Consider the following 27661-nt stretch of genomic DNA (forward strand, 5'->3'; position numbering starts at 1 on the left):
GAATGTGCTGTACGTTCAAGAAAACTCCTTCATAAATTGCAGATGGAAGCTTGTCAGACGTTTCAGCACTTCCTCTATAGTATTCACCGAGGCCATGACAATGAACCTGCAGAGACAGAAGGATTCTTCCTAATGTATGGTTTGTCGTACGACAGCGTTTCACTGGAAATAGCCGATAGAGCTTGTAAATCTGCTATTTTAGGTGTGTGACACTCGTACAACAAAGTATAAATCGACCTGTAATTAGGTAAAAGACTAGTAGCTAGTTACAAGACTGGTTGTGCTGTTGTCCCCTGGATTACACAGTGGAGTTGACAGCCAAGTTTACAACATTCTCTGCTATCTTGAAGGCCTATTGTATGTGCACACCATTTCAGTTTAGAATTAGAATTTAGGTATTTAGCAGACACTTATCCAGAGCGACTTAAAATAAACAAGGTTATCACGTACTGTAGAATGCAGGGAGACAGTGTTGTGCCTCAGAAAACGGGAGAAAACTAGGATCCCAGGTAAACCAAGAACCAGTCTAAATATGCTGTACTATCAAAATATCAATGTACATTGAAACAATAAGATAACAGGTAAACAATGAACCTAGCATCCGTTTAATTAAAATGCTTGAAAACAAGACTGGTACTGTAAATAGGCTCTAATGAGTATAATGATGGTGAACGATCAAGAATGAAATCATGGAAATATTCTTAATACTACACCTGATATGGTAGGTACCCTCCCTCTGCCCGTGCTCACAGCCTGGACCAACACACAATCCAGCTTCTTCTAGGAGTCTGTCACAATAGAAGACATCTGGTGGCATTCTCAGCTCCTGGGATATGCAAAGACACTGGAAATGATGGTGTCCAACTCTTAAGGTTATTAGGTTTATTCCTTTTAGTGTTGATGATGTCTTGTATATTATAATATTACTGTATGTCTTTAAATGTCTTGAATGATGAATTGAATACACAGGACCACAATGGAAACAAGCCCTCAGGGCGTTTTGTGTTATCCTTTTAGCATCATTGTATAATCGTACCAATGTAGGCTACTTCTTGCAAACTGTTAATAAAGTACTGTATTCTATACATTAATTACTGTACATGTTCTATCTTGAAAGATGTATAATAGACACTACCAGATAATATTCTGAATTCTAACCATGGCCTTTTTAACCGCTCCAAGTGGGAGATGCAGTCTGGGGAATACGAAAGACCCTCCCTTCACTGGCTGGCAGCTGAAGCCTGGCAGGCTGTTTAGAACCTCAAGCACTCTCTTAACATTATGGACCAGCATGGCACGGATGTTCTGTATCTCCTATAAAAGTAACGAGAAATATTGGGCAAAAGATTAGGCTGTCAGGTCCCACCTTGTCTCTGAAGAATCTAAAGATGTGCTAGACTTTTGATAGTCAAGCAGCAGATACATTATAAAGCACTTTTATTTCTCAATGGATAAGCTCAGATGTGAAACATACAGCGAAATGATAAATAAGTGAATGAATATAAACCTAAATTATAATGTTTTCTTTCACCTCATTATAGACAGGGTATGAGGGGTCCCCTGGTTGCGGAGGGTTCACCATGAGATCCAGGGCCATCTGACCAGTCACAGGTGCACATGAGTCTGTGGAGAACATCGTGTAGACATACTTCATAACAGTGGGGTCCAAGTTTACCAGCTCAACATATCCACCACGCAGACCACACCTGGAGGGGAAGCAAATGCAAACTCAAACTATGCTCTTAATATTGAGATTAAGTTCAAATTAGAGCTTAGAATATGTGTTCAAATGCTTCACTTGTCATCACCAGACAAAAAAAGATGATTGACGCATTTCGCAATATGCAAATCAGAGCATCTCACTCACTCTCCCATGAAGCCTTTGGATACTGAGTGGAAGGAAGCCAGCTCCACTGTATCTGAGAGAGGAGGCCCCATCTCAGCCAAAACCCTCTTATATGAGACAAACTCCTTTCCCTCTTCAATAACACTGTCCTGGTATACCTGCAGATAAAAGGGTAGTTCAGGGGAGTACAATAATGGGATTAGAAATGTGTGGTTTGGCTTCATATTATTATAGATCAGGGTTCCCCAATAGGCGGCCCGCGGGCCATTTGCGGCCCGCGGGGGGCTACTGTCAGGCCCTCACCAACCCCAGTAATAATGGTGGTATAAGAGTAGCAACAACAGTGGTATATTGTCGTTGTCAGGTGGAAGTATCTCCAAATGTGTACGTTCTTTCGCAAAGTAAAGCCCTGCTTCATCATTCAAGGTCGTCTCACAAAAGTAGTGAAAACAGCAGATCTACAAGCACACAACGTGTGCTTGTAGATCGACTGTTTTCACTAGTTTAAATCATTTTTTAAATGATAAATGCAAAACGAACGGTTTTGGACATACAAGATTTTCACCCGACAACGACGATATCTGAACCGTCGCTGGAGTAGCGGGAATGCCACCGTTGTCCCCTGCAATGTTGTGGCCCTCGGCTTGGTACCCTAGACATGATTCGGCCCTTGGGGAAAACTAATTGGGGAACCCTGTTATAGATGATATTACAGTTAAAGACATTTACCTCATCAGCGATGATAAAGAGCCTCTCCTCTGAAGCAAATTTGATGACTTCTTCAATTGATTTCCTGCTTTGAATATGACCTAGTGGCAACAAAGTATGGATGATGTTGCAAGGCATGATCACTAGGAACAGGCAGACATAAATCTACTATACAACATTTAAATTACCCGTAGGATACCCAGGGTTGTTGACATACAGCACTACAGGGTTACAGATTTCCTTTGCAGACTGCAGTGCTCTATGGAGTTCATCTATCTGGAGCTCCCAGCCCTGTTCTTCATTCAGGTAATATGGTACGATGGTGGCTCCTAGCCCCTCCACTGCCATATTTACAGATGAGGAGCATGGCATTGGAATTAACACTCCAGTGGAGGGTGAGTTCTCACTGTTCACCAATATGCTTAGGATTTTCTGAGGCACAAATAAAGCAAAGTATTGTCAGTATTTGGTATATTATGTATATGCTATATCACAGTGTTTTTGAGATTCAGTGAGATTGAGACCAGGAGTGCTAGTTTTGGGGCGCAATGTGGAGCAAGTGGTGCCTCCTACCGGGGACTGCCCATAAGGTGAACTACAAAACAAGCCCTCCGGTCCCAATCTCACTGGTACCTCAAAAACACAGTAACATATACGGTACATAAAGATGATTATTAGGAGGAGGTGGAGGAAAAACAGAAGAAGATAATATTACCATAATGGACCACTGGGAGCCAGGAGTAATGAAGATATTATCAGGATGCGATGGAATCCCACCATCTCTTTGAGAAATGAACTTTGCAACATTTTGCAGCACACTGAATATACCCGCTGTAGAAGTATATGAACCTACAACAAGACCAAGATTTGCTTATGAACATTCAAAATGGCACTCAGATGGGTATACCTGCACTGTGAGTCAGCTAGGCTGATGATGAAACACATTCAAAATGACATGACTAACTTTGCTGAACTATGACCACACAACGTCATACACAGGGGTGTCGCACCAAATTCTGGGCCCTGGGTACTATATTGGAAAAATAGCAGATATACAAGCTCACAGCGCAGCACCGAGTGCCGTGCTGCGAGCTTGTAGTCCCACTTTTCCCCCTCTTGTGACGCTCCTGGCCATACACATTAACTGTGTCCAGTTTCTTTCTAACTGGACTTGTCAACTTCACAGTACTCACTCACCTACACTCCCTCCATCACATGCTTCAAGCAGCCTCTGAACCCTCGCTCTGACATCCACTGGGAGTTTGTCATTGTTGGCAAGCTGGGGGTAAAAACAGGCTGCAAGAACCTGTCCATTATTTAGACATAAAGGGTCAGGGCACATGAAAGTTAAGCCAGGGAAAATACTGTAAATATGGGGTTATGGCCCCTCTGGGCTCTTGTGTCAAGGCAGATGTCGGCAGAGACAAAGAAGACCATGTTTTTACTGAAATAAATCGATGCACCCCATTTTTCTACAGCACAGATATTTTTATTCAACTCTTTTTAATACACCAATTACAAGTTTGCAATATGAGAGCTTCTGGGCCAAGATGTAATAGACTGATCAAAGACTTGATCCAAGTCATTAGTCAATCAGTGACATGATTATTTCTTCCAAAATGTTAGTTCTTTAATGCCCCAACTTTTCTTTAAATTAAATAAAGTACTGTGTGCACATTGCAATGTAGCCCAAAGGGCGTTATTGCTTTAGTGTACATTTCAGCCTTCATGCCTTTTTCAGTATAACTTTTCTTACAGAATATAATACTTGTCAAGGGGTGAAGATATAATATTACCTGTCGGACGAATGTCAAAGGTTTTACTCCTGCTCTGTGTGGGTCACCCCAGGAGACATCTATCACTTGCTTGTATGGTTTCTGTACTCCCTAAAGACAAATAAATACAGGTTTGTTTTTTGACCACACCACTCTAAACATATGATTATGATATATGCATTACCAATATGCAGAACATTTATCTATGTCAATATCTTCAATACCTTTTAAGTTTTTACCTGTTTAAGTTCCTCTTTGATATGGTTCACTCGTCTCCCCAGAGCTTCCAGCTCTGACTGTCTGATGTTCCTCACCTTCGGACTGATGTGCGTCAAGAAAGACATGTCTCTCACTCTTCTTGGTTCTATCAATCCGATACAATATCATCAAAGTTGGTAAGGTGTGGATGTGAAGAACCTCACAGTCAACGGTATACACTTCCCAAAGTCTATGTGTAGCCTATGTATCTGTTCTAGAAGGTTAGTGAGCTTTATGCAGAGGACTTTCTTTATATCACGTTTTTCTTTTCTTTAAAGATCCCTTCAATGAGCATGGAATGGGTCAGAGAGCTATATATGGAATAAAGAGGTTAATATGTCCCCCAGGGTATTCATTAACGGTGCTCAACTTTTTTTCTGTCTGTCTGTCTGTCTGTCTGTCTGTCTGTCTGTCTGTCTGTCTGTCTGTCTGTCTGTCTGTCTGTCACACCTCATGCTCTATATAGGGCCAAGACACTTGCCCTATAAGACGTCTGTATCAGTGATGTCAGTCATAAAGTCATCTCCAAATCTGGGCACTGTTTAGTTTAGTCATCTCCAAATGTGGGCTGACAGACAGACATTCAGTAAAACACACACACACACACACACACACACACACACATATATATAAATATATATATATATATATATATATATATATATATATATTTGTTTTACCACTAAACATAACCAACAGTTTCACGTTTTATTGTTATTGTGGCTTTCATTTGCAGCACATAGGCCTATCTATCCATAGTACACTCTCAATGTTCAGAGCTTGAATCATTCTGACTGAATCACTGACTTTATTCACTGCAGTCTGCAACATTTGGGGTGTTAATTTAACGAATTAAATTTTGCTCTCTCAGAGTTAAATAGACCTTTCGATAAGCCCTGAAACCCCAGACAGTTTAATTTACAGCAGCCTCATTCATGGATTTGATAAATTAGGCCTACATTTTTATTCACTTTTGAATCTCTTCCAAATCTGTCAACAAGGCCTACTACAAATCACATAAGTCCTGGGCATAATAAATCAGTGTGACTAAATCAGTAGGACTCCATAGACCATAATTAACAATCTGATTCTATATTTCATGATTTAAAATGTATATAGCATAGTTTATTATAGACTATCCTGTAGCTGAGGAAAATACAACAGCACTCTATGTTAGCATATATTGACTGTTGATGATAATGTTCATTCAGCCTTGTATTCCTTAATCAGTCGTTATTTAACTGGATAAAAGAAAATCACAATTCAAATACAAATACCCATCCCAATATAAATACAAAATACTGGTATGTGAGATATATTTAAGATACAAATACATATTTTGTATTTTGAAAATACATGCAAACATTTGATAAAGAACTGATGCAATGATTAGTTAATTCATGAAGAATTTCTAAGAATACATTTGTCATACAAGGAGATGAAAGAAAGAAACAATCTCTCACAGATGTATGTAATTTCTACGTACAATGATGCACATTGAATAATACATGAGGTCAAACTGTTATCCAAATATTTTAATAAGAGAGACAAGGGAGCAGAAGGCATTTCATCAAGAAAAGAAACACTAACACAAAAGAAAAATAAATAGAGTGACATGCTTCATCATTCTATGGCTTATGCATGCATTTATTTACCAGAGCTTGGATTACTGCAACGGTATGTTCACAGAGCTTAACCTGACAAAAAGAAACTCTCACCTGTGGTGTCTGGTGTGTACCACAGAACCTCCTAGACCTAGATAATAAAAACAAGCCCCAACTCTACCACTTTTCGAAGCTACAGTATTTTTCTTTTCCTTCTTTTTTACAGTGTTTACTCTAACCAGTAATGGAGAAAAAAGGCTAGATCTTGTTTGGGTAAAAAAAAAAAGATCTGGCGCATCTAAATGTATTTGTTGTGCTACTTTAACCCTTTTGTCTTTTGTATTTTTTGCATGTTTTGTACTTTTCAATTGTACATCTTCCATCTGTGAAGCATTTCATATATTCCCTATAGATTCCCTTCATATATGAAATATGCTACATTTAAAGCTGCCTTGAATTGCTATATATAGATGTTTCTTTTTTCAAATGAATACATTAAGAGGAGATCACAGTATTTCAAATGTAGGCTTCACAAATGATATTCAAGAGAACTCCTTCATAAACTGTATGTGGAAGCTTGTCAAACGGCTTAATATTTCCTCCATAGTTTCCAGAGATGTCATAACACAAAATCTGCAAAGAGAAATTAGGATCAGTGCAAAACATGACATTTGTGGTTCAAATATAAATACACAGCAAGCTGCAGGTATTATTTTTCTAACATCTATCAGAGTAGGCCTATAGACAAATGTTGAATTTAGCAGCTGAAATCTCAGGATTTGTGGAATGATGCCGTACACCGTTTACGGACTGCACATGAAACAAAAGCTGCATTGAGAATAATGGTGGTGTACGTTCTGCTTATAAGGACATTGTAGGAATGTAGCCGACTATACCTGATATGGTGTGTTCCCTCCCTCTGCCCATGCTCAGAACCAGGGCAAACGCACAACCCAGCTTGTTCCAGCAGCCTGGCACTGTAGAAGACATCTGGTGGCATTCCAAGCTCCTGGAACATCCAAAGATACAGCCATGTGTAAAATATTGGATCTTTTATAGAAGTACACTTTCTTTGTTTTTTTCTGCTTTGGCAGTGGTTAATGCTTAATAATATATATAGTATTCGAACCATGGCCTTTTTAACTGCTCCAGGTGGGAGATGCAGTCTGGGTAATACAAAGGACCCTCCTTTCACTGGCTGACAGCTGAATCCTGGCAGGCTGTTTAGAACCTCAAGGACCCTCTTAACATTGTGGACCACCATGGTATGGATGTGTTGTATCTCCTGTATGAGAAAAGAGAGATGTCTTTGTTCAGGTACCAATTTCTCTCAGAACAAGCACAGCATAACTGCACATGAAACACACAAATGTGAGTGTGATATGAATCGAAATGTAAATATTTACCTCATTATAGACAGGGTACGAGAGGTCCCCTGGTTGCGGAGGGTTCACCATGAGATCCACGGCCATCTGACCAGTCACAGCTGAGCAAGTATCTGTGGAGAACATTGTGTAGACATACTTCTCAACAGTGGGGTCCAGGTTTATCACCTCAACATATCCACCACGGAGACCACACCTAGAGGAGAAGCAAATACAAACCATGCTCTTAATAGAGAGATCTTGTTCAAATTGGAGCTTAGTAGCTTACTGTATTCAAATGCTTCGCTCAATGTCATCATCAGCCAAAAATAGATAATCGACAGATCACTCACTCTCCCATGAAGCCTTTGGATGCTGAGTTGAAGGAAGCCAGCTCCACTGTATTTGAGAGAGGAGGCCCCATCTCGGTCAAAACCCTCTTATATGAGACAAACTCCTTTCCCTCTTCAATAACACTGTTCTGGTATATCTGCAGTTACAAGGGAATGAGGAGGGGGGAAAGTACAATAATGGCATCAGAAATGTGAGGTTTGTTTTCACATTGTTCCTGCATAATATATGATGATACGACATTTAAAGACATTAACCTCGTCGGCCATGAGGAAGAGCTTCTCTTCTGAAGCAAACTGGATGACTTCTTCCATTGATTTCCTGCTTTGAACATTTCCAAGATTTCCAGGGTTGTTGACATACAGCACTGTGGGGTTACAGATTTCCTTTGCAGACTGCAGTGCTCTATGGAGTTCATCTATCTGGAGCTCCCAGCCCTGTTCTTCATTCAGGTAGTATGGTACGATGGTGGCTCCTAGACCCTCCAGGGTCATATTTACAGATGTGGAGCATGGCATTGGAATTAATACTCCAGTGGAGGGTGAGCTCTGACTGTTCACCAATAGGCTTAGAACTTTCTAAGGAGCAAATACAAATGTTATGTCAGTACTTGGTATATGATGATGCAAATGGTGATGATGAGGAAGTAGTATGAGATCAAACAAATGTGGATTAATAAGATGATATTAATTCTTACCATAACGGACCTCTGAGAACCAGAGGTAATGAATATATTATCTGGGTGCGATGGAATCCCACCGTCTCTTTGAGATATGAACTTTGCAACATTTTGTTGCACATGGAGTAGGCCCCCTGTTGGAGTATATGAACCTGCAAAAAGGCCAAAGTTTGCTTACAAACATTCACCTGCTTTGTGGTTGATATATTGCACATAAAAGGAAGTACAGGTAACCACTAACTTTGCTGATCAATAACGTCATACACAGTAACTGTAACAGTACTACTCACCTACACTCCTTCCATCACATGCTTTAAGCAGCCTCCGAGCCCTCTCTCTGACATCCACTGGCAAATTGTCATTTTCGGCAAGCTGGGGGTAAAGACAGGCTGCAAGAACCTGTCCATTATTTAGCCACAAAGGGAGCAGGAGGCATTAAGGTTTTTGTTTCTGCTTTTTTAATAGCCCACTTTGACAAAAATATCAATGGCTCCAATCTGAGAGGTTACATTTAATAGTTTGATCATGGACTTGGTGCAAATCATTAGTCAATCAGTGTCATCCGCTGTAAGGAATATAATTTCTTTACAAATCAGATAGGGGAGAGCGGGGTAAAGTGAGACACCCCCTGTATCTAGGCAATGGAACACATTTGTGGTCATGTGAACATTATATTTTCAAGCCCCTTGAATTTCCCACTTGCCATGAAGAGAGAGAACTCTTCTTTGCATGTAAAAGTAAATTTTCTTGCTGTCAACATAATCAGCTGTTGTGTCAAAGAAAATTGATGCAGGGAGAACATTTTATATCATACATTTTGATGAACTATCAACTTATAAATCCATGTGATAGATGCTAGCTGAAGATTACCCTTAATTGAGAAAAGATATCCCTTTCCCAAAATGTGGCTGTGGGGTAAAGTGAGACAATTGCTTCGGGGTAAAGTGAGACACTATCTCACATTATCCCAACATGATAGACAGGGAGAAAGCTGTAAAAACCTGATTAAAGGGTGTACCAAACTTTTCTCAGTTGATTCTTATGTATTTTTCCCTGTAGAATCTATTTCTGATATATATTGTTTTGTATTGTGCATAATTAATGAGATAATTAGCATATTTGCCTAAATATGATAATTATCTCATTAGTTATGCACAATACAACAATATACTTTGCAGAAATGCATTCTACAAAAAAAAATTACATAAGGATCAACTGAGGAAAGTTTGGTAAAGCCTTCTATCAATTTTTTATAGGCTTTTTCATTTTCTCTTTCTGCCCATGTGACACATTATTTGACACATGGGTGAACATGACAGGACAAACCCTATGAAAAGAATGTCTGCTATGTACATTTTTGTATTGTGCATATTTAACCTGGTTAACCGGGTTTTTGTGTTTTTATGGTAGTTTTAAAGTGAAAAAGGTGAGTGGATCACTTTACCCCGTTGATTTCTCTGGTCTGTCTCAGTTTACACCGGTGCTGGGGTAAACTGAGACACACAACCACTTTTTTTAAAACAATCATTATTTTCACTGCCTTTTGTCTTGAATACATTCTGATAACTTCCATTGTTAGGAAACATCCCAAATTACTGGGAAATGCGTCAATTTTTACTGATATATCTTTTGGTTTGCCTAGAGGGGAGCAAATGTAAAAAGTGTCTCAGTTTATCCCGCTCTCCTATCTTTTTTTTGCCCCAAGTGTCTTACATTGAAAATGGAAATAAAGGCATTCATGCCTTTCTCAGACCAACTTTCTTACAGAACATAATGTTTAAGGGTTGAAGGTACAATATTACCTGCCGGACGAAAGTCAAAGGCTTTAATCCTGCCCTGTGTGGGTCACCCCAGGAGACATCTATCACTTGCTTATATGGCTTCTGTACTCCCTATAAAGAAGGAAATAATAATACAGGTAGTTTTTTTTTTTTTTAAACATACGATTATGAAATATATTACCCATCTGCACAACATGCAATATCTTCAATACTTTGTAGGTATTTACCTGTCTAAGTTCTTCTTCGATCAGTTTGGCTTGTTTCCCCAGAACGTCCAGCTCTGACTGTCTGATGTTCCTCACCTTTGGACTGATCTGTCTCAAGAGAGACATGATTTCTCACTCTTCTTGATCCTATACTGTCCTCTGAAATGTCATCAACGTGTGCAAGCCAGGTACTGTATGTGTGCACCGCTGTATATCCTATCTCTATTCTGTCTTTTCTAAGGTCAATGAGCTTTGTTCATTGGCCTTGCCTCATATGACGTTTTCTTTTTTTCTCCCCCTTTTTTAAGATCCATTCAGTGAACACATGCAGAGCATGTCAGAAATAGTACATACTGATACATACGTTACACTGTTGAACAAAGTACAAAACCCATTACTTGAGATGAGTATTACTCCTGGTTAGTGGTTAGATATTACTCCACTACAACTTAAAGTTGTTCATTCAGTTAAAGCACTGACGTACTGCTTAAATAAATACTCAATAAATCAAACGTATATTTTCTTTGTAAAATCAATACATTGCTGTATTGTTTTAATTCTCTAAAACCACATATTGAATGCAATCGATACAAATGCAGTTAACTCTACAAAAAGGACAGCCATTGTAATTTAAAATGTAATATTATTACTTGTATGAATTTGTGTTATCCAGGTTTATAAAGGTGAGAATGATGTGGCCAACTGCACTTAAAAGAAAAGAAAATTCAACACCTGACTTCAAAGCTATGTTTAAAAGTAAAGAGTAATGACAACAATCTTCATAAATATTTTGTGGAGTCATAAGTACAATATTGAATTGAAATGTAGTGGAGTAAAAGTCATTACACATGAAAATACTCAAGTAAAATACTGATACTTGAAAGGGTTAGCCCTGACTTTGTTACTGTCCACCACTGAATTAGTTTATACAGGTGTGGTAAACGATTAAACATTATTGATCGTAGTGCATAAGATGTTTCTTCCCAGATAGTCATTTATTGTTTCATTTCTTTGTTGTTATTCTAATTAGAATTAAGACTAAAACACAATGGTGGTTTTCACTGTCTGGCACACTGGCAATGCTGCTTATGCTACTAATGCCAGCCTTGGACAATATGGCCTACTTTATATGGGTATTCATTAACAGTGCTGAACTTATATGGGTGTACTCCCTGTACAATACACCCATGACTGTATGGCTACGCAAAGCTCCAACATGGTGATTACGTTTGCTGACGACGCAGCACAGTGACCCGATGCCTTCTCTCCTGTAGAGAACCTGACACAGCGGTGCCAGGAGAACAACCTGTCTGTCAACGTTGATAAGACCACAGACAGAACTGATTGTGGGCCATGGCAGAGCACGCCCCATCTATACATCTACGGCATTGCAGTGATATAATCCTGGATTCCAGGAATCCAAGGTTATCAAAGACCATGCAGCCACAGGCTGTTTCTTTTTTTGTCATTTAAGTATTTATTTATTTTTCAAAAAATAATATACATATACAGTATATGACAAAGAACAAAGAACAAAAAAATATGTATAGGCCTATATATATAAAATAGACAAAACAAAACACAAACAGGCAGTCAAAACTAAACAAATAGGACAACACCCCCCTAGACCCTTGTATGATTATGATTAAATGCTTAAATTGTAATGGACCAATCCCCAATCACATACACACCCATTGTAACTGTTACAATGGGTGTGTATGTGATTGGGGATTGGTCCATTGTAATCATTATTGAGCTCATCTACACCACCAGGGCTCTTACGAATATCTGATTGCCAGGAAAAACGATGTGAAAGGGAAGTTCCGTTTAGTATGGAACTATTTATTTTTATATTAAGGGCTCTATTTTCATCCTTGCTAAACCCTAAACCCCTAAACTTCTTTGCCTTTTTTACTATTTTGAAAAACATTTTTAAATAGTTCAAATAGCTGATCTACAAGCTCACAACGTGTCGATGTAGATTGTCAGTAGCCTGTTGCCTGACTCCCCACTACACACTACACTACACACACACACACACACACACACCTACACACACACACGCACACACACGCGCGCACGCACACACACACACACACACACACACACACACACACACACACACACGCACGCACGCACGCACACACACACACACACACACACACACGTATAGTACAGTACTGTATATGTACATCATATTTATAAGTAGGACCTACTGTATGCACACAGAAACTTCAATGACTAATGAACTGTTCTTATTCTTAGTTCTTTCTTTTGTTATTGTTGTGATTGTTGCTACAATGCGGAAGAATCCAAACCTCTTTTGTACTTTTGTAAAAGACATGTGGACATGTCTGTGAGTCTGTCCACCTAGATTTTGTCTTTTGGATCTATTATTTTAAGATGTTGATTTTTCTTTCCACAATAGCCTAAAACTTAAATGTAACTTTTCATACCAAATTGTTGGAAGATGCACAACAAAGAGTTGAGTTGTATATACAAAGAGTTGAGTTGTGACTGTGAGTGAATATTTGGCAAGTTGTTACACTTTGTATCCTTATTTCTAAAAATACAATGAAATAAAATAATCTTTACTAATTGAATGCAACTCACTTTGATAAGAGGCTGCTTACAGCACAACCACAAACCATCCCAGAGGTATCATATCAGACTGATTTCAGTATGAGACTCCAAAATGTCATTGTTATAAACTCAAACATATAGTGTAATATAAGTATCAAAAAAATATCTTTATGAGAGACAAGCAATTGTCATGATTTATGTACAACAACGTACAACAATTACAGAGCCATGAAATTGCTAAACAAAACACACTGTAACACAAACTAATCAACAGAAATAGATTCTAAAAGGTGTTCCTCTATTGTCTCTTTTCAAATGAATAAATAGAGACCACAGCACTTCAAATGTAGCCTTAACAAATATTCTATTCAAGAGAACTCCTTCATAAACTGTATGTGGAAGCTTATCAAACGGCTCAATATTTCCTCCATGGTATTCAGCGATGTCATAACACAAAATCTGCAAGAGAAATGAGGGTCAGTGATGCATATTTGTCATGCCTCAAATGTTAATACACAGCAAGCAATAGAAGAGTAGACAAATGCTAAATTTAGCAGCTGTATTCTCAGGATAACATTTATTTTGTGGAAACACATATATCAATACGTCATACATAATTTACAGTCCGCACATGAGACTGTTACAGCTGTCATTTAAGGCTTCATTGAGAATAATGGTGGTGTATGTTCTGCTGATAAGGAAATTGTAGGAATTTAGCCTACTATTACTATACCTGATATGGTGTGTTCCCTCCCTCTGCCCATGCTCACAACCAGGGCCAACACACAACCCAGCTTGTTCTAGCAGCCTGGCACTGTAGAAGACATCTGGTGGCATTCCAAGCTCCTGGAACATCCAAAGGTACACCCATGTGTAAAACATTGCATCTTTTATAGAAGTCCACTTGTTTGTTTCTGCTTTGGCATGGGTTGATTGATTGATTGATTGATTGATTGATTGATCATGATTCATGGTGGATCATGATGTTGGGTGCATGAGATAATTATGGTTAATGCTTATCTTTACAAGATAGTATTCTAACCATGGCCTTTTTAACTGCTCCAGGTGGGAGATGCAGTCTGGGGAATACAAAGGACCCTCCTTTCACTGGCTGACAGCTGAATCCTGGCAGGCTGTTTAGAACCTCATGGACCCTCTTAGCATTATGGACCACCATGGCACGTATTTTCTGTATCTCCTGTATAGGGAAAGAGAAAGCCGTCATGTGACGTCCCACCATTTCTCAGAACAAGCACATAACTGCACGAGACATAATAGTAAATATTCTTCTGTACTAAAGGACAGCTTCTGTGAAACATTGCTGCACAACTATATGAATCAAAATGAAAATGTATGTTGTTACCTCATTATAGACAGGGTATGAGGGGTCCCCTGGTTGCGGAGGGTTCACCATGAGATCCACAGCCATCTGACCAATCACAGCTGAACAGGGGTCTGTGGAGAACATAGTGTGGGCATAGTTCATGATAACGGGATCCAGGTTAACAAGCTCAACATAGCCACCTCGCAGACCACACCTGTAGAAGGGGAAAATACAAACCATGTTTTAAATGTCAGTGAGATTTTGTCAAAATACACTCAGGTTTATATAATGTCTTAAGTTGTGTTGCTACCATTGGCCCTTAAAGGAGTCATCCAGACCAAAACACATGTAGGGTTAAATCTGTCTTTTATCATACCCCTTTATACCTGCTTTAGTCGATTTTTTTCATAGCTGCCCCTGTTGCTAGATTTCGGCTGCCCCTGTTGCTAGATTTTGCGGGCCCTCTCATAACTAACAGAGTAGATAGACTTTATACTAGTGCGGTTATTTCTTCAGCTTCAAAGTTAGTATTTTTTTATTGGATTGTGTTTACACAACGTCCTGAGACCAACCAAACCGCTGTTTTGACCTCACAGGCACCCTTACTTGTCAAACGGCTTCTGCTCTGCACCAGAGCAGGGAGAGGAGAGGCTAGAAAGGGAGGGGAGGGAGGGGTCGGTTTGACAAGTAAGGGTGCCTGTGAGGTCAAAACAGCGGTTTGGTTGGTCTCAGGACGTTGTGTAAACACAATCCAATAAAAAAATACTAACTTTGAAGCTGAAGAAATAACCGCACTAGTATAAAGTCTATCTACTCTGTTAGTTATGAGAGGGCCTGCGAAATCTAGCAACAGAGGCAGCCGAGATCTAGCAACAGGGGCAGCTATGAAAAAAATGGAATAAAGCAGGTATAAAGGGGTATGATAAAAGACAGATTTAACCCTATATGTGTTTTGGTCTGGATGACTCCTTTAAGTTATGCTGCTTTCGTTTGCCAAAGCAGACAAGGTAAATAAGTAACACAACAGATAACTCACTCATACTCAAACTATGCTCTTAATGGTGAGATCTTGTTCAAATTGGAGCTTAGTAGCGTTTTCAAATGCTTCACATGTCATCATCAGCCAAAAATAAATCAGATAATTGACACATTTAGCAAAACAAAGCAGAGCATCTCACTCACTCTCCCATGAAGCCTTTTGATGCTGAGTGGAAGGACGCCAGCTCCACTGTATCTGAGAGAGGAGGCCCCATCTCAGCCAAAACCTTCTTATATGAGACAAACTCCATTCCCTCTTCAATAACACTGTCCTGGTATACCTGCAGATAGAAGGGGAAGAGGGAGAAAAGTACAATAATGACATAGTTCGGTTATTCCTAAGATAGATGATAAAAGCTACAGTTAAAGGCATTTACCTCATCAGCCATGAGAAAAAGCTTCTCCTCTGAAGCAAACTGGATGACTTCTTCCATTGATCTCCTGCTTTGAACATAACCTAATGGCAACAAGGTATGGATTATGTTACAAGGCAAGTTCACTGGGAACAGACGGAAACATAAATCTATTATGCAACATTTACAATTACCTGTAGGATTTCCAGGGTTGTTGACATACAGGACAGCAGGGTTACATATTTCCTTTGCAGACTGCAGTGCTCTATGGAGTTCATCTATCTGGAGCTCCCAGCCCTGTTCTTCATTCAGGTAGTATGGTACGATGGTGGCTCCTAGACCCTCCAGGGTCATATTTACAGATGAGCAGGATGGCGCTGGAATTAACACTCCAGTGGAAGGTGAGCTCTGACTGTTCACCAATAGGTTTAGAATGTGCTAACGGAACAAAGTTAAACACAATGTCATAATCTACTTGATTATGTTGACAGTTATTTTGACGTACTGTATAGGTGGAGGAACAAAATAATAGATAAAATAAGCATAGATTAAGAAGATAAGTAGATGACATTAATGATTCTTACCATAATGGACCTCTGAGAACCAGAGGTAATGAATATGTTTTCAGGGTCTGATGGAATCCCACCATCTCTTTTAGATATGAACTTGGAGACATTTTGCTGAACATGAAATAGACCAGCAGTTGGAGTATATGAACCTACAAAAAAGGCCAACGTTTTCTTTTGAACATTCACAGCCAGATGAGCATACGTGTAAAAGCATGTGTCTTGGAAAATATATATTTTTGTATAAATTGTATGTTACAGCGACTTCAAAATCATCTACAACCACTACAATACACTTAACATCTTAAATACAATATCAACACAGGCCTACTCACCCACACTTCCTCCCTCACATGCTTCAAGCAGACTATGGGCCCTTTCTCTGACATCCACTGCCAGTTTGTCACTGTTGGCAAGCTGGGGGTAAAGGCAGGCTGCAAGAACCTGTCCATTATTTGGACAAACAGGCGGGTGGTCAGGATAAAGAAAGATTAGTATTCTGTCAGTGAAAATGGCAGGCAAGTGCACTCAGGTGTTCATGGTAAGGTAAGGTTAAAGGGAAACATTACCTGTCGGACAAATGACAGGGGTTTTACTCCTAACCTGTGTGGGTCACCGCAGGAGACATCTATCACTTGCTTGTATGGTTTTCTTGCTCCCTGTAGATGAGGTGATTCAGTTCGTATTGTAAGCATGTGTTGTAAAAATATACAGTGTATATATATCTTTTTAAAATATGTTTCTTATTCCTTCTCTTATTATCTAGATCAGTGGTTTTCAACCTGTGGGTCGGGACCAAATTATGTTGAGGTAAGTGACAATTTAAGGACCCTAAAATGTCAAATTAAACATTGGCCAAATTATCAGAGGCAGAAATTGGGAAAATAGCCGATCTACAATCTGCTAATTTCACGATAGAACCGTGTTATACAAAATGCTATGCCTCGGCTCTTAGTGCTCGTCAGGGTGGGGGGGTCCCCAGTTAAAATATGATTATTTTGGGGGTCGCGGCCTGAAAAGGTTGAGAACCACTGATCTAGATAGAGAGGCAGGAAACTGATGGCAGAGGAAGAGCTGACACATTATCCAGCCATCTACCAGTGCACCCCTGTAGCACATGGACATGTCAACATCGTGTATACTTTAAGATAAATACCTTTTTAAGCTCTTCTTCAATTTGGCTGGCTCGTCTTCCCAGGGCTTCCAGCTCTGACACTCTGATGTTCCTCACCTTTGGACTTATCTGTCTCAAGAGAGACATGTCTAGATCTCCTTACGTGTGCTGGTCAGCAAATAGGTTCTGCTCTTCCAAAGGGTTGGAGGGTTTCTAGGCATAGAAACACATAAATAAAAAGTTAGTTAACATGCCAAGTTTAAATGTGTCCAGTCTAAAGAGGCAAGTAAGAACACATAGTCAAACACATTGCTCTGGCTTTGCCAGTATGTTATTTCAGCCAGGAAATAATTTTCAAAAAAGGATTTGCTAAAATCGATAATAGGCGTCAGGCCTTTTTTAATCACACTCATGGATCCAACTGTGACCGACAACAACTCCAACCCTCTTTTCTCCACTAAAATACTTGAAAGGAACAAAGAGAAGGGGCCTATTAAGGTGCAAGTCTAATCAGCAGACATGTAAACTATAAAAATAGAGTCCTCTGTGGCAAGTTGGCACCTCGGCAGAGTGCCGAGATGGCAAGGCGAAAGTTGGCATATATATATATATAGATAGATAGATAGATAGATAGATAGATAGATAGATAGATAGATTATGTATTATGTATGTATAGATAGATAGATAGATAGATAGATAGATAGATTATTCTTTTTCCCATTATTACCCTTGCCTTGTTACTATTATGTGTGGTGTAGTAGGGCCAATGCTTGGTGGTAAATGTTTCACATCGGACCTAAATAAAACACGTGCCACCCTTAGTTCCTGTTTTGATTCCTCTCATCTCGCTGTGCTCCAACCAGCCCAGGCACAGGTTGATGCTACCTGTGGTCTACTACTACTCTGCGGCAACGTCCAACATGATGAAACACAGTCTTTCCACACCAAGGTAGACCCTCCCGGGGGTTTATCTACGAAAACGCAACAATAATCCGTCGTAAATCTCCGCGCTGCTCCTCCAGAAAGACAGCGACACGTCCGCGTTCAGAGCGGTTGTTGTCGGCAGCGAGATGGCACTGAGCTCGGGGGGCTGGACCCATCCAGCCCCGGCGGCCCCCGGTGGAGCTCCGTCCTCCCAGGCTCTGCAGCACGGCGGCGGCGGCGGCGGCGGCGGGCCTGCGCTAGTGGCAAGCTGCAGCACCGTGCTGATGTCGGTGCGGGTGTCGGTGTGTCACTCGGGGATCCGCCCGCTGTGCCTCCCCGGGGCGGGCAACGAGGCAATGCGGCTGCAGCTCAGCATGGATCCCGGCCGGCAGGGAGAGTTTCGCCTGGCGCTGAGAGACACGAGCGGAAGCCGAAGCGTGGTGAGATGATTTTTTTGTTTGAATTGACAATGTGACAGTGACACGCCTCGCCCTCGATCATCATCTCATGATCTGTCGACTACAGATACTAAACGTTTATAAATCGTTTGTTGTGGGGTGGAAAACCCAAACCGTTGTATCATTTTTTAAAATTATCTAAAATAGTGATCTACAGGCGTTGTGTGCTTGTAGATCTGCTATTTTCACTAGTTTTGTGCGACAGTCTTGTATGAAGTTGAAGGGCTTTGATTTACGAAAATGTGAGACTTGGAGATACAGTACGAGGTTTCTGCCTGACAGTGACTCTTATGCACAGTAGTATAACCCTCGTGGTTAATTTACTGTTCCGTTTGGTTTTGTTTTTACACTACAGTCACTGCATGTATGCATGAACACAGGATTGTCCTGTGTGTACTGGATGGCATATCATCCACGGTCCACCTCATGTCATTTAGGTTACAACAATAATAGCCAATGCTGGGTTTCATTTCACTGATTCAGCTACATTTCAAAATATTTGCTCTTGTTTATTTATTGAGAAACAAAAAAGGCAGTTAATTGAGTGGTAGGCCTCATCCAAGACCTGTGCATATAGGTTGAAACGAATCATATCAATTCAAACTAGAAAAATATTGTTCCTTCGAAACAATTGTGGGCTCGCTTCAAGCCAGAAAACAATGGCTATAAAAGCACAAAATGTCAAGATCGCAGGCAGTGCTCTCTTTGACGTTACTGACATCAAAGTTTGTCCATTTTGTTCCAAAAATGTGTTGTGCAAAAGTTGACCCGCTGGTGGCGCTATAACAGGCCAATGTGAGAAGGTTGGTATCTGTTCCTTGACCTATTGGGAATGTGCTTGCAAGATTTCACGCACATCCCAGGCTGTGTTCATGATTTGAGGTGTTTTTGGCTTTGGACACTTTATCGCTGCTTGCAGCTATATTTATTATTATTATTTTATAATTTTTTTGTGTGCACTTCATAGGCATGTTAGATAAAGGTCCTTAGATTGCGTGTAGAATGTTTCATGCAAATTGCAAAAAAAAAATCTTAACGGGTTTAAGCGTTTTACAAACTGCTCAAAATGATATAGCGCCCCCCTTTGGCCAATTGGGGTAAGATTGGTTTTAGTGATATTTGGACTAACACTCTACATCTTTGCCAAATGCCATGAACATGTTACTTTGCATGTATGATTTAGAGGCAGAAGAATAATTTGCATAAAACTGCAATATTCATTGAATTTATTTAAAAAAGCATGTTTCAATTTTAAAGAAATCCGATCTGACAGATCTTTAGATATCGGTCCAAAGTTCACGTAAAAAAAGTTTTGTGCACGTGGAGCGAAGATTCCAGAATAAAAGCGGGTTTACGCGTTTTACAAACTGCTCAAAATGGCGGAAAATTGAAGGGCGGAGCTTACTTAACAACGACACAGATGTCTTCCGCTCGAGTCAAAGCACGCGTGTAACAAGTTGCATGTCTTCAAACGAAACGAGTCATGACTTATGCCCGTTTGAAGTTTGAATTTTCAAGCGCTTCGTATAGCGCCCCCCTTTGGCCGATTGGAATAAAATTGGTTTCAGTGATACTTTGACTAACCCTCCACATCTTTGCCAAATGCCATGAACGTGTAACTTTGCATGTATGATTTAGAGGCCAAAGAATAATTTGCATAAAACCGCAATATTGATTAAATTATTAAAAAATTATATTTCACTTTAAAAAAAATCTGGTTGATCAATCTGACCGTATTGGTCCAAAGTTCATGTGAAAAAAGTTTCGTGCACTTGACGCGAAAATCCCAGGAGGAGATAGATTTTTACTGTTTTTCATATAATTCCGAATTGTGGGAGACCTAAAGGTCAGAGGTCAAAAGTTAGAGGGTAAAAGTTGTTCGGCATGAGGAGACGCATACGTGTATACAGGTTTCATGGCTGTACGTATAACACAGCATGAGCTATACCTGTTCAAAGTTCGCACTTTCGAAGGCTTCCTACAGCGCCACCATTTGGCCGATTGCTATAAAAAATAATAGCGCACTTCGCCACTGTAAACTGAACACATTGATGTTTTTATTTTCATTTTCTCACTAAGTATGTAGGAGTAGAAAGGAACCGAAGTTCCCGTCTACTGTCTGACTGACTGACTGACTGATAGATAAACTAGAAAAATATTGTTCCTTCGAAACAATTGTGGGCTCGCTTCAAGCCGGAAAACAATGGCTATAAAAGTACAAAATGTCAAGATCGCAGGCAGTGCTCTCTTTGACGTTACTGACGTCAAAGATTGGTCCATTTTGTTCGAAAAATGTGTTGTGCAAAAGTTGACCCGCTGGTGGCGCTATAACAGGCCAATGTAAGAAGGGTGGTATCTGTTCCTTGACCTATTGGGAATGTGCTTGCAAGATTTCACACCCATTGCAGGCTGTGTTCATGATTTGAGGTGTTTTTGGCTTTGGCCACTTTATCGCTGCTTGCAGCTATATTCATTATTATTTTTTATTTTTTTGTGTGTGTGCACTTCATAGGCATATTAGATAAAGGTCCTTAGATTGTGTGTAGAATGTTTCATGCAAATTGCAAAAAAAAAAATCCTAATGGGTTTAAGCGTTTCACAAACTGCTCAAAATGATATAGCGCCCCCCTTTGGCCAATTGGGGTAAGATTGGTTTTAGTGATATTTGGACTAACACTCTACATCTTTGCCAAATGCCATGAACATGTTACTTTGCATGTATGATTTAGAGGCAGAAGAATAATTTGCATAAAACTGCAATATTCATTGAATTTATTTAAAAAAGCATGTTTCAATTTTAAAGAAATCCGATCTGACAGATCTTTAGATATCGGTCCAAAGTTCACGTAAAAAAGAGTTTTGTGCACGTGGAGCGAAAATTCCAGAATAAAAGCGGGTTTACGCGTTTTACAAACTGCTCAAAATGGCGGAAAATCGAAGGGCGGAGCTTACTTAACAACGACACAGATGTCTTCCGCTCGAGTCAAAGCACGCGTATAACAAGTTGCATGTCTTCAAACGAAACGAGTCATGACTTATGCCCGTTTGAAGTTTGAATTTTCAAACGCTTCGTATAGCGCCCCCCTTTGGCCGATTGGAATAAAATTGGTTTCAGTGATACTTTGACTAACCCTCCACATCTTTGCCAAATGCCATGAACGTGTACCTTTGCATGTATGATTTAGAGGCCGAAGAATAATTTGCATAAAACCGCAATATTGATTAAATTATTAAAAAATTATATTTCACTTTAAAAAAAATCTGGTTGATCAATCTGACCGTATTGGTCCAAAGTTCATGTGAAAAAAGTTTTGTGCACTTGACGCGAAAATCCCAGGAGGAGATAGATTTTTACTGTTTTTCATATAATTCCGAATTGTGGGAGACCTAAAGGTCAGAGGTCAAAAGTTAGAGGGAAAAAGTTGTTCGGCATGAGGAGACGCATAAGTGTATACAGGTTTCATGGCTGTATGTATAACACAGCATGAGCTATACCTGTTCAAAGATCGCACTTTCGAAGGCTTCCTACAGCGCCACCATTTGGCCGATTGCTATAAAAAATAATAGCACACTTCGCCACTGTAAACTGAACACATTGATGTTTTTATTTTCATTTTCTCACTAAGTATGTAGGAGTAGAAAGGAACCGAAGATCCCGTCTACTGATTGCCTGATAGATAAATAAATAATGACAATATCTAAAGTGTGCTCGCCTTATAGGCGAGCCCACAATAATGACAATATCTAAAGTGTGCTCGCCTTATAGGCGAGCCCACAATGAGCTTTATTGGCAAGAGAAATCATATGTTTACATTGTCAAGCAAGTGTCGAAATATAATAAAAACAGTTGAAAATGGAAACAGACCTATGGCACATTGTGTCGTTATATATGTGTGTACATACACACAGGGTATAAAGCTTTTTGAAACAAATAGCAGCATATATCATATAAAAAAAAATCTTTCTTTTTTTTGCGCTCAATGTATTTTAATTTTCCTTTGTCTTCCGTCCTGCAGTTCATCGCTGAGTTTGACTTGCGCTCGGTGCAGTACGAAGTCAAGTCTCCGCGGTGTCATGAGATGCGTCTTGCTACGCCGCCCCACGACTGCATCCGATTCAACTTCCGCTGTGACCGGGAGGCGGAGGAATGGGCCACTGTAGTGATGTCATCACTAAGGGAGGCACACCGAGGTCAGAGAGTGGTCACTTTTGCTTCCTTTTCCTTTTGCGTCTTCTTTCTCCCCACAAAGCTGTTGAGAAGTGTGTTTTTACACCAGTGGTTCTCAACCAGTGGTTCCGGTGACCACCAGTGGTCCTTGAGGGGTTCCAGGTGGTCCCAAGCTAAGTGACGTAGAGTTGGTAACCAAATGGACCCTTATAGATCTTTAAACAACCCACCTGTACAATACAGTACAGTAAAGGCGCTCTGTTTTTTTATTTATTCATGTCATAGCCCGTTTCATTAAAGAATTGTTATTTTGCTTGTTATCTCTCCTAAGGCACCACATCAATACAGCAGGGAATTGTGGACAAAGTCATGTCCAACGATAACAAGATCTTGGGTCTGAGAGGCTAAATCTCATCAAATGGTGGTCCGTGGCTCAAACGCCAAATAAATAATGGACCTTGATATGAAAAGGGTTGAAAACCACTGTATTTCACTGAAAGCTGATCGCCTTTTTTTTTTTGTGTGTTTCTGCTGTCAGTTGCAAACATCACTGCTCATGACTCGGATGACAGAAGACTCCACACAGCTGCAGCTATTGAACAATGGAGCTCTGCTTCATTACCACTCACTGGTACGCAACTTGACTTTCTTATTGTGATCTCTCTCTCTCTCCAGGGGTGTCACAAGGGGGGGAAAAGTGGGACTGAGTTACTAGGGCCCAAGGTGGAGGAGGGGCCTTCATTATTTTATACTTTAGCTATTGAAAAATAGCAGATCTACAAGCTCACAGCGTGGCACTCGGTGCCGCGCTGCGAGCTTGTAGATCTGCTACTTGTGAAAAGTCGTGAAAAATGTAAGCAAACATTTGTAACTCAAATTTTGCTTCTGGGGGGGGGGTCCCTGGAACTAAATATTTTGAGATGGGGGTCCTTCAGGTTTTTCAAAAAACCTTAGAAGGATTTGAAATATTCAAAGACTTTTCAAGATTTTTCAAAAATAGCAGATCTACAAGCTCGCAGCGCAGCACTTGGTGCCGCCCTGTGAGCTTGTATATCTGCTGTTTTTCAATAGTTAAAGTACCCAGGACCCAGACACCTCTGCTCTCTCTCTCTCAACAGTGCACTAAAATATCATTACCTGTCATCAATTTGTTACAGAGGAGCTTTGCCTTGAGCTGGCGAGGGCCATCGAAGCAGGCGACACACAGGCTGCCTCCCAGCACGCGTCATCTCTGGCTCGGCAAAAGGCAGCGTTGACGATTCATCTCTCCGAAAAGAGCTACGCCGACGGAGAGATTAGGTAGGGACTGCGGAAATGGGGCGTTTTTTACTTTGACTGGTTATTCTTGAGTCGAGAAATTAAGTTGTGATGAATTTGAGCTTACAGGATGCCCCTTCTGTCTTGTAGTTTATCGGTGGCAGTGGAAGACGTTTCTTCATCCTGCTGTGTCACGGTGAAAGTCTTTCCCCACATGACTGTGGCTGCACTGAAGCAGCAGGTTGGAAAACAAAATATCAGTGGACTATCTTCTCACAAAAAAAAAAGATAAGTAAACATGGCATTTGTAAAGTCAACACACGCTCCTTTTTGTCAGGTATTTCTGGAATATGGCTTTCATCCGCGAGTGCAACGCTGGGTCATTGGGCAGTGCTTGTGCACGGAGCCACGGTCCCTGGCCTCCTATGGTGTCCAGAAAGACGGGGACACCGCGTACCTCTACCTGGTGTCTGCCCGCCAGGCCCGCATCACCCGGCAGCTGTTCCAGCAAGACCAGGAGAATGCCTTGCTAGCCCCACCTCCACCCCAGAGCAACGCTTCACCCTCTCAAGACTGGAGAGGATACAGTACCCTTCCGTCTCGGCTCAACTACAGCACTCCAGGTGTGCACAATCACATATAGTGGCCATAGAATCTATAGTATAGAATAGATCACTGGTTCCCAAACACTGGGTCGGGACCCAATTGTGGGTCACACACTTACCCTGCAAAATAATTTATTTGTAAACTAAGTTATTTGTCATATCTGCCCGTGCAAGTTCTGTTTACAAATAATCATAGGCAAACAGAAATGTTATTGTTATATTGCAACCGTAGGTCACAAGTTTACTATGAGAAACGTCACAGCTTGTCCGCATGTAGACGTGTACACATTTTTATGGTCTATGGGTTTGCCACTCTGACATCATGCTCTGATGTCACTGTGATGTCCGGCACATCTTGTCCACGTATCCGTTTATCTCTGAAGGTCACGCTTGACACTGTGGTTCCCTTGACACGTCACTGTTACGTCACAGGTTGATATCACAGGTGGCATCCCCTATGTAAAAGTCCATATATGGGTATTCCCCAGAATCCCTTTTATGCCCATATATGATGATCCCTGATCAGGCCATGTCTTGGCCAGATGGCCAAGACATGGCCCATATCTGTGTGGCTGGTTCAGATAGGGATCTCCATGTATGGGCATAAAAGATATTGTATGTTGTGATGTCATGGGAACCACTCTAACAGAATCCCTTTTATGCCCATATATGGAGATCCCTCATGTCATCAATATTAAGTCCATATCTAACAGGACTTCATATTGGAATGCCCATACTGTAGGAGGAACACAGCCCATAACTGTGTGGCTGGTTCAGACATGGATCTCCATATATGGGTAACTGGTCCGATATACAGTACATCACTGGCCAGATGGCCAAGAATTGGCGCGACCTCGCCCTTGCATTCAATGCCAAAATCACTATTAAATCGTTAATTGTAATCATTGTCAAGTAAAATGTCAGGGTCATGACATGCCTGGCATGCTGTGTTTGCTATGAGACACGTGAAACCCCTGTCAACAACTTCTCAGCTGTTTACACCACTAGCAAGTTAAAGCAGTGCTAAAAAGAATCATCTTTTTCCTAGGCTGGCTAGTTACTAAGAGCTGCTTCTGTTATAGCCTGTGGTGTCTCCCTGGGCAACCTTTAGATTATTGAGGGCAGTGGTGTTATTATCTACAGCAGTGGTTCTCAACCTTTTCAGGCCGCGACCCCCAAAATAATCATATTTGATCTGGGGACCCCCCCCCCACCCTGCACAAACACTTGGAATTAATTGTAGGAGTTGGCATTATGATTACATTTGATTTGATATATTCCGTTGTTTTCACAATTTCTGCCTCTAAAATTTGACCAATGTTTGACCAGAGGTATTAAAAAAGTCCTTACGTTGTCACTTTAGAAATGTGCAGATATCCATACACTTATACTGTATGTTGTTCAGTTTACTGTTGAGTGAGAAATAATAACAATTAGCTAAACATCTGGGGACACCCCAGTCCCGACCCACAGGTTGAGAACCACTGGTCTACAGAATGAAACTTGTCTATTATACCCTCTTAATGGTTTCAAAATGAAATGGCTCTCTCAGTAACACTTTTTTTCTTTGGCTTGTAGGTGGAGCTGCGGATAGACCAACAGGCGGTGAGATCAAAGATGCCCTCAACCTAGAGACTTTGCAGATAAATGACAAGCCCAGCAAATCCAGTAAATCACAGGTACATTACAAGTACTCTGTACGCTACGTACTAAAAAGTTGCTGTCACACATTGGAAGTAAGCTAATAATATTATAATATGTTTGTCCCCTCTCATTGTCTTTGCAGACAGAGTGGGCTTGTCCATCATGCACTTTCATTAACAAGCCTTCGCGTCCCGGCTGTGAGATCTGTGCTACGGCCAGGCCAGACACGCACAAGCACAGTCGAATTCAACAGGTATAGCAGGCAGTCTCAAAATATACAGTACCCTTTTCACACCGTGTACTATTCATTAGAATTGTCCCGTCAAGTAACGTTTCTGTCTTTCTCTCATGAAGGAAAAAGGACGAAGAGAAGACAGAGGAGAGTCTGGTTTAACTAGTAGTTGACTGCCCAGCAATCCAGTCTGCTCTCTCTCTCTCTCTCACACACACCCAGCCAGTGAGATCGCTAACTCGGTTGGTTTGGTTTGACTAATTACTGACAACATATATATATATACTCACACATCCAGATGTCCGGTGCACTGCAGGTCCTGGTGACTAGCTGGCTGGCTGGCTGGGAAAGACTGGAGCTTTAGTAGCGCTGTAACACCACACAGGGGTGGGTGGGGTTGAGTTGGGGTTCAGATGAGAAATTACACGCAAAGAGCATCTGCTTTTGACAGTCTATGTGGACATGATGACATGGTTACAAAACTTTGCATCTGGGCAGAGCAGCGGCAAACCTCGCCATTATTTATTTTAAAGGTTGCTATGGGGGGTGGATATGTGGTGCAAACTGTGCAGACTCATCCAATATTTATTTAAGAAGGGGGTGATAAGTCCCCCCTATTTTATCACAAGAGAAGATAAGAGAATGTCAGAATTGGCCAACTGTGAAAGGAGAGGTCAGTACATTGTACAATATCTTTCTGTCACTGATTGGTGGCAAATCATTTGAAAAAAGACAAGTTTGTTGAAAGAATATCTGCTGCATTTACAGGGTTTTAAAGTGCTTTTATTTTTTATAACATTGTATTAAGTGTATTATTTTTAAC

At 40.6% G+C, this 27661-nt stretch overlaps 2 protein-coding genes across 2 annotated transcripts; one reads left to right on the forward strand and one right to left on the reverse strand.

The window, feature by feature from the left end:
• Positions 1–298: 298 nt before the first annotated feature.
• Positions 299–27661, reverse strand: LOC308285030 (alanine aminotransferase 1-like; the record flags this gene model as incomplete). Its single annotated transcript, XM_080725749.1, has 22 exons — positions 27129–27661; positions 17593–17763; positions 17006–17095; positions 16772–16880; positions 16455–16588; positions 16065–16308; positions 15895–15974; positions 15662–15798; positions 14519–14693; positions 14198–14353; positions 13889–14001; positions 13568–13614; positions 11800–11882; positions 10594–10680; positions 10388–10477; positions 8876–8984; positions 8604–8737; positions 8164–8484; positions 7909–8045; positions 1532–1706; positions 1159–1314; positions 299–352 (listed from the first exon to the last, which is right to left on the reverse strand). Exons 2-22 carry the CDS (start codon positions 17695–17697, stop codon positions 299–301), a joined length of 2736 nt encoding a protein of 911 aa, XP_080581875.1. The 5' UTR covers positions 17698–17763; positions 27129–27661.
• On the forward strand, positions 18314–27122 carry LOC308285031 (ranBP-type and C3HC4-type zinc finger-containing protein 1-like). Its single transcript, XM_080725750.1, has 9 exons — positions 18314–18914; positions 22949–23227; positions 23638–23731; positions 24258–24399; positions 24508–24598; positions 24695–24980; positions 26541–26641; positions 26749–26859; positions 26961–27122. The coding sequence occupies exons 1-9, from the start codon at positions 18621–18623 to the stop codon at positions 27009–27011; spliced, it is 1449 nt and encodes a 482-aa protein (XP_080581876.1). The 5' UTR covers positions 18314–18620; the 3' UTR covers positions 27012–27122.

The sequence above is a fragment of the Nannobrachium achirus genome, assembly GCF_963921795.1.
Source record: "Nannobrachium achirus genome assembly, chromosome: 5".
Classification (NCBI taxonomy): Eukaryota; Metazoa; Chordata; class Actinopteri; order Myctophiformes; family Myctophidae; genus Nannobrachium; species Nannobrachium achirus.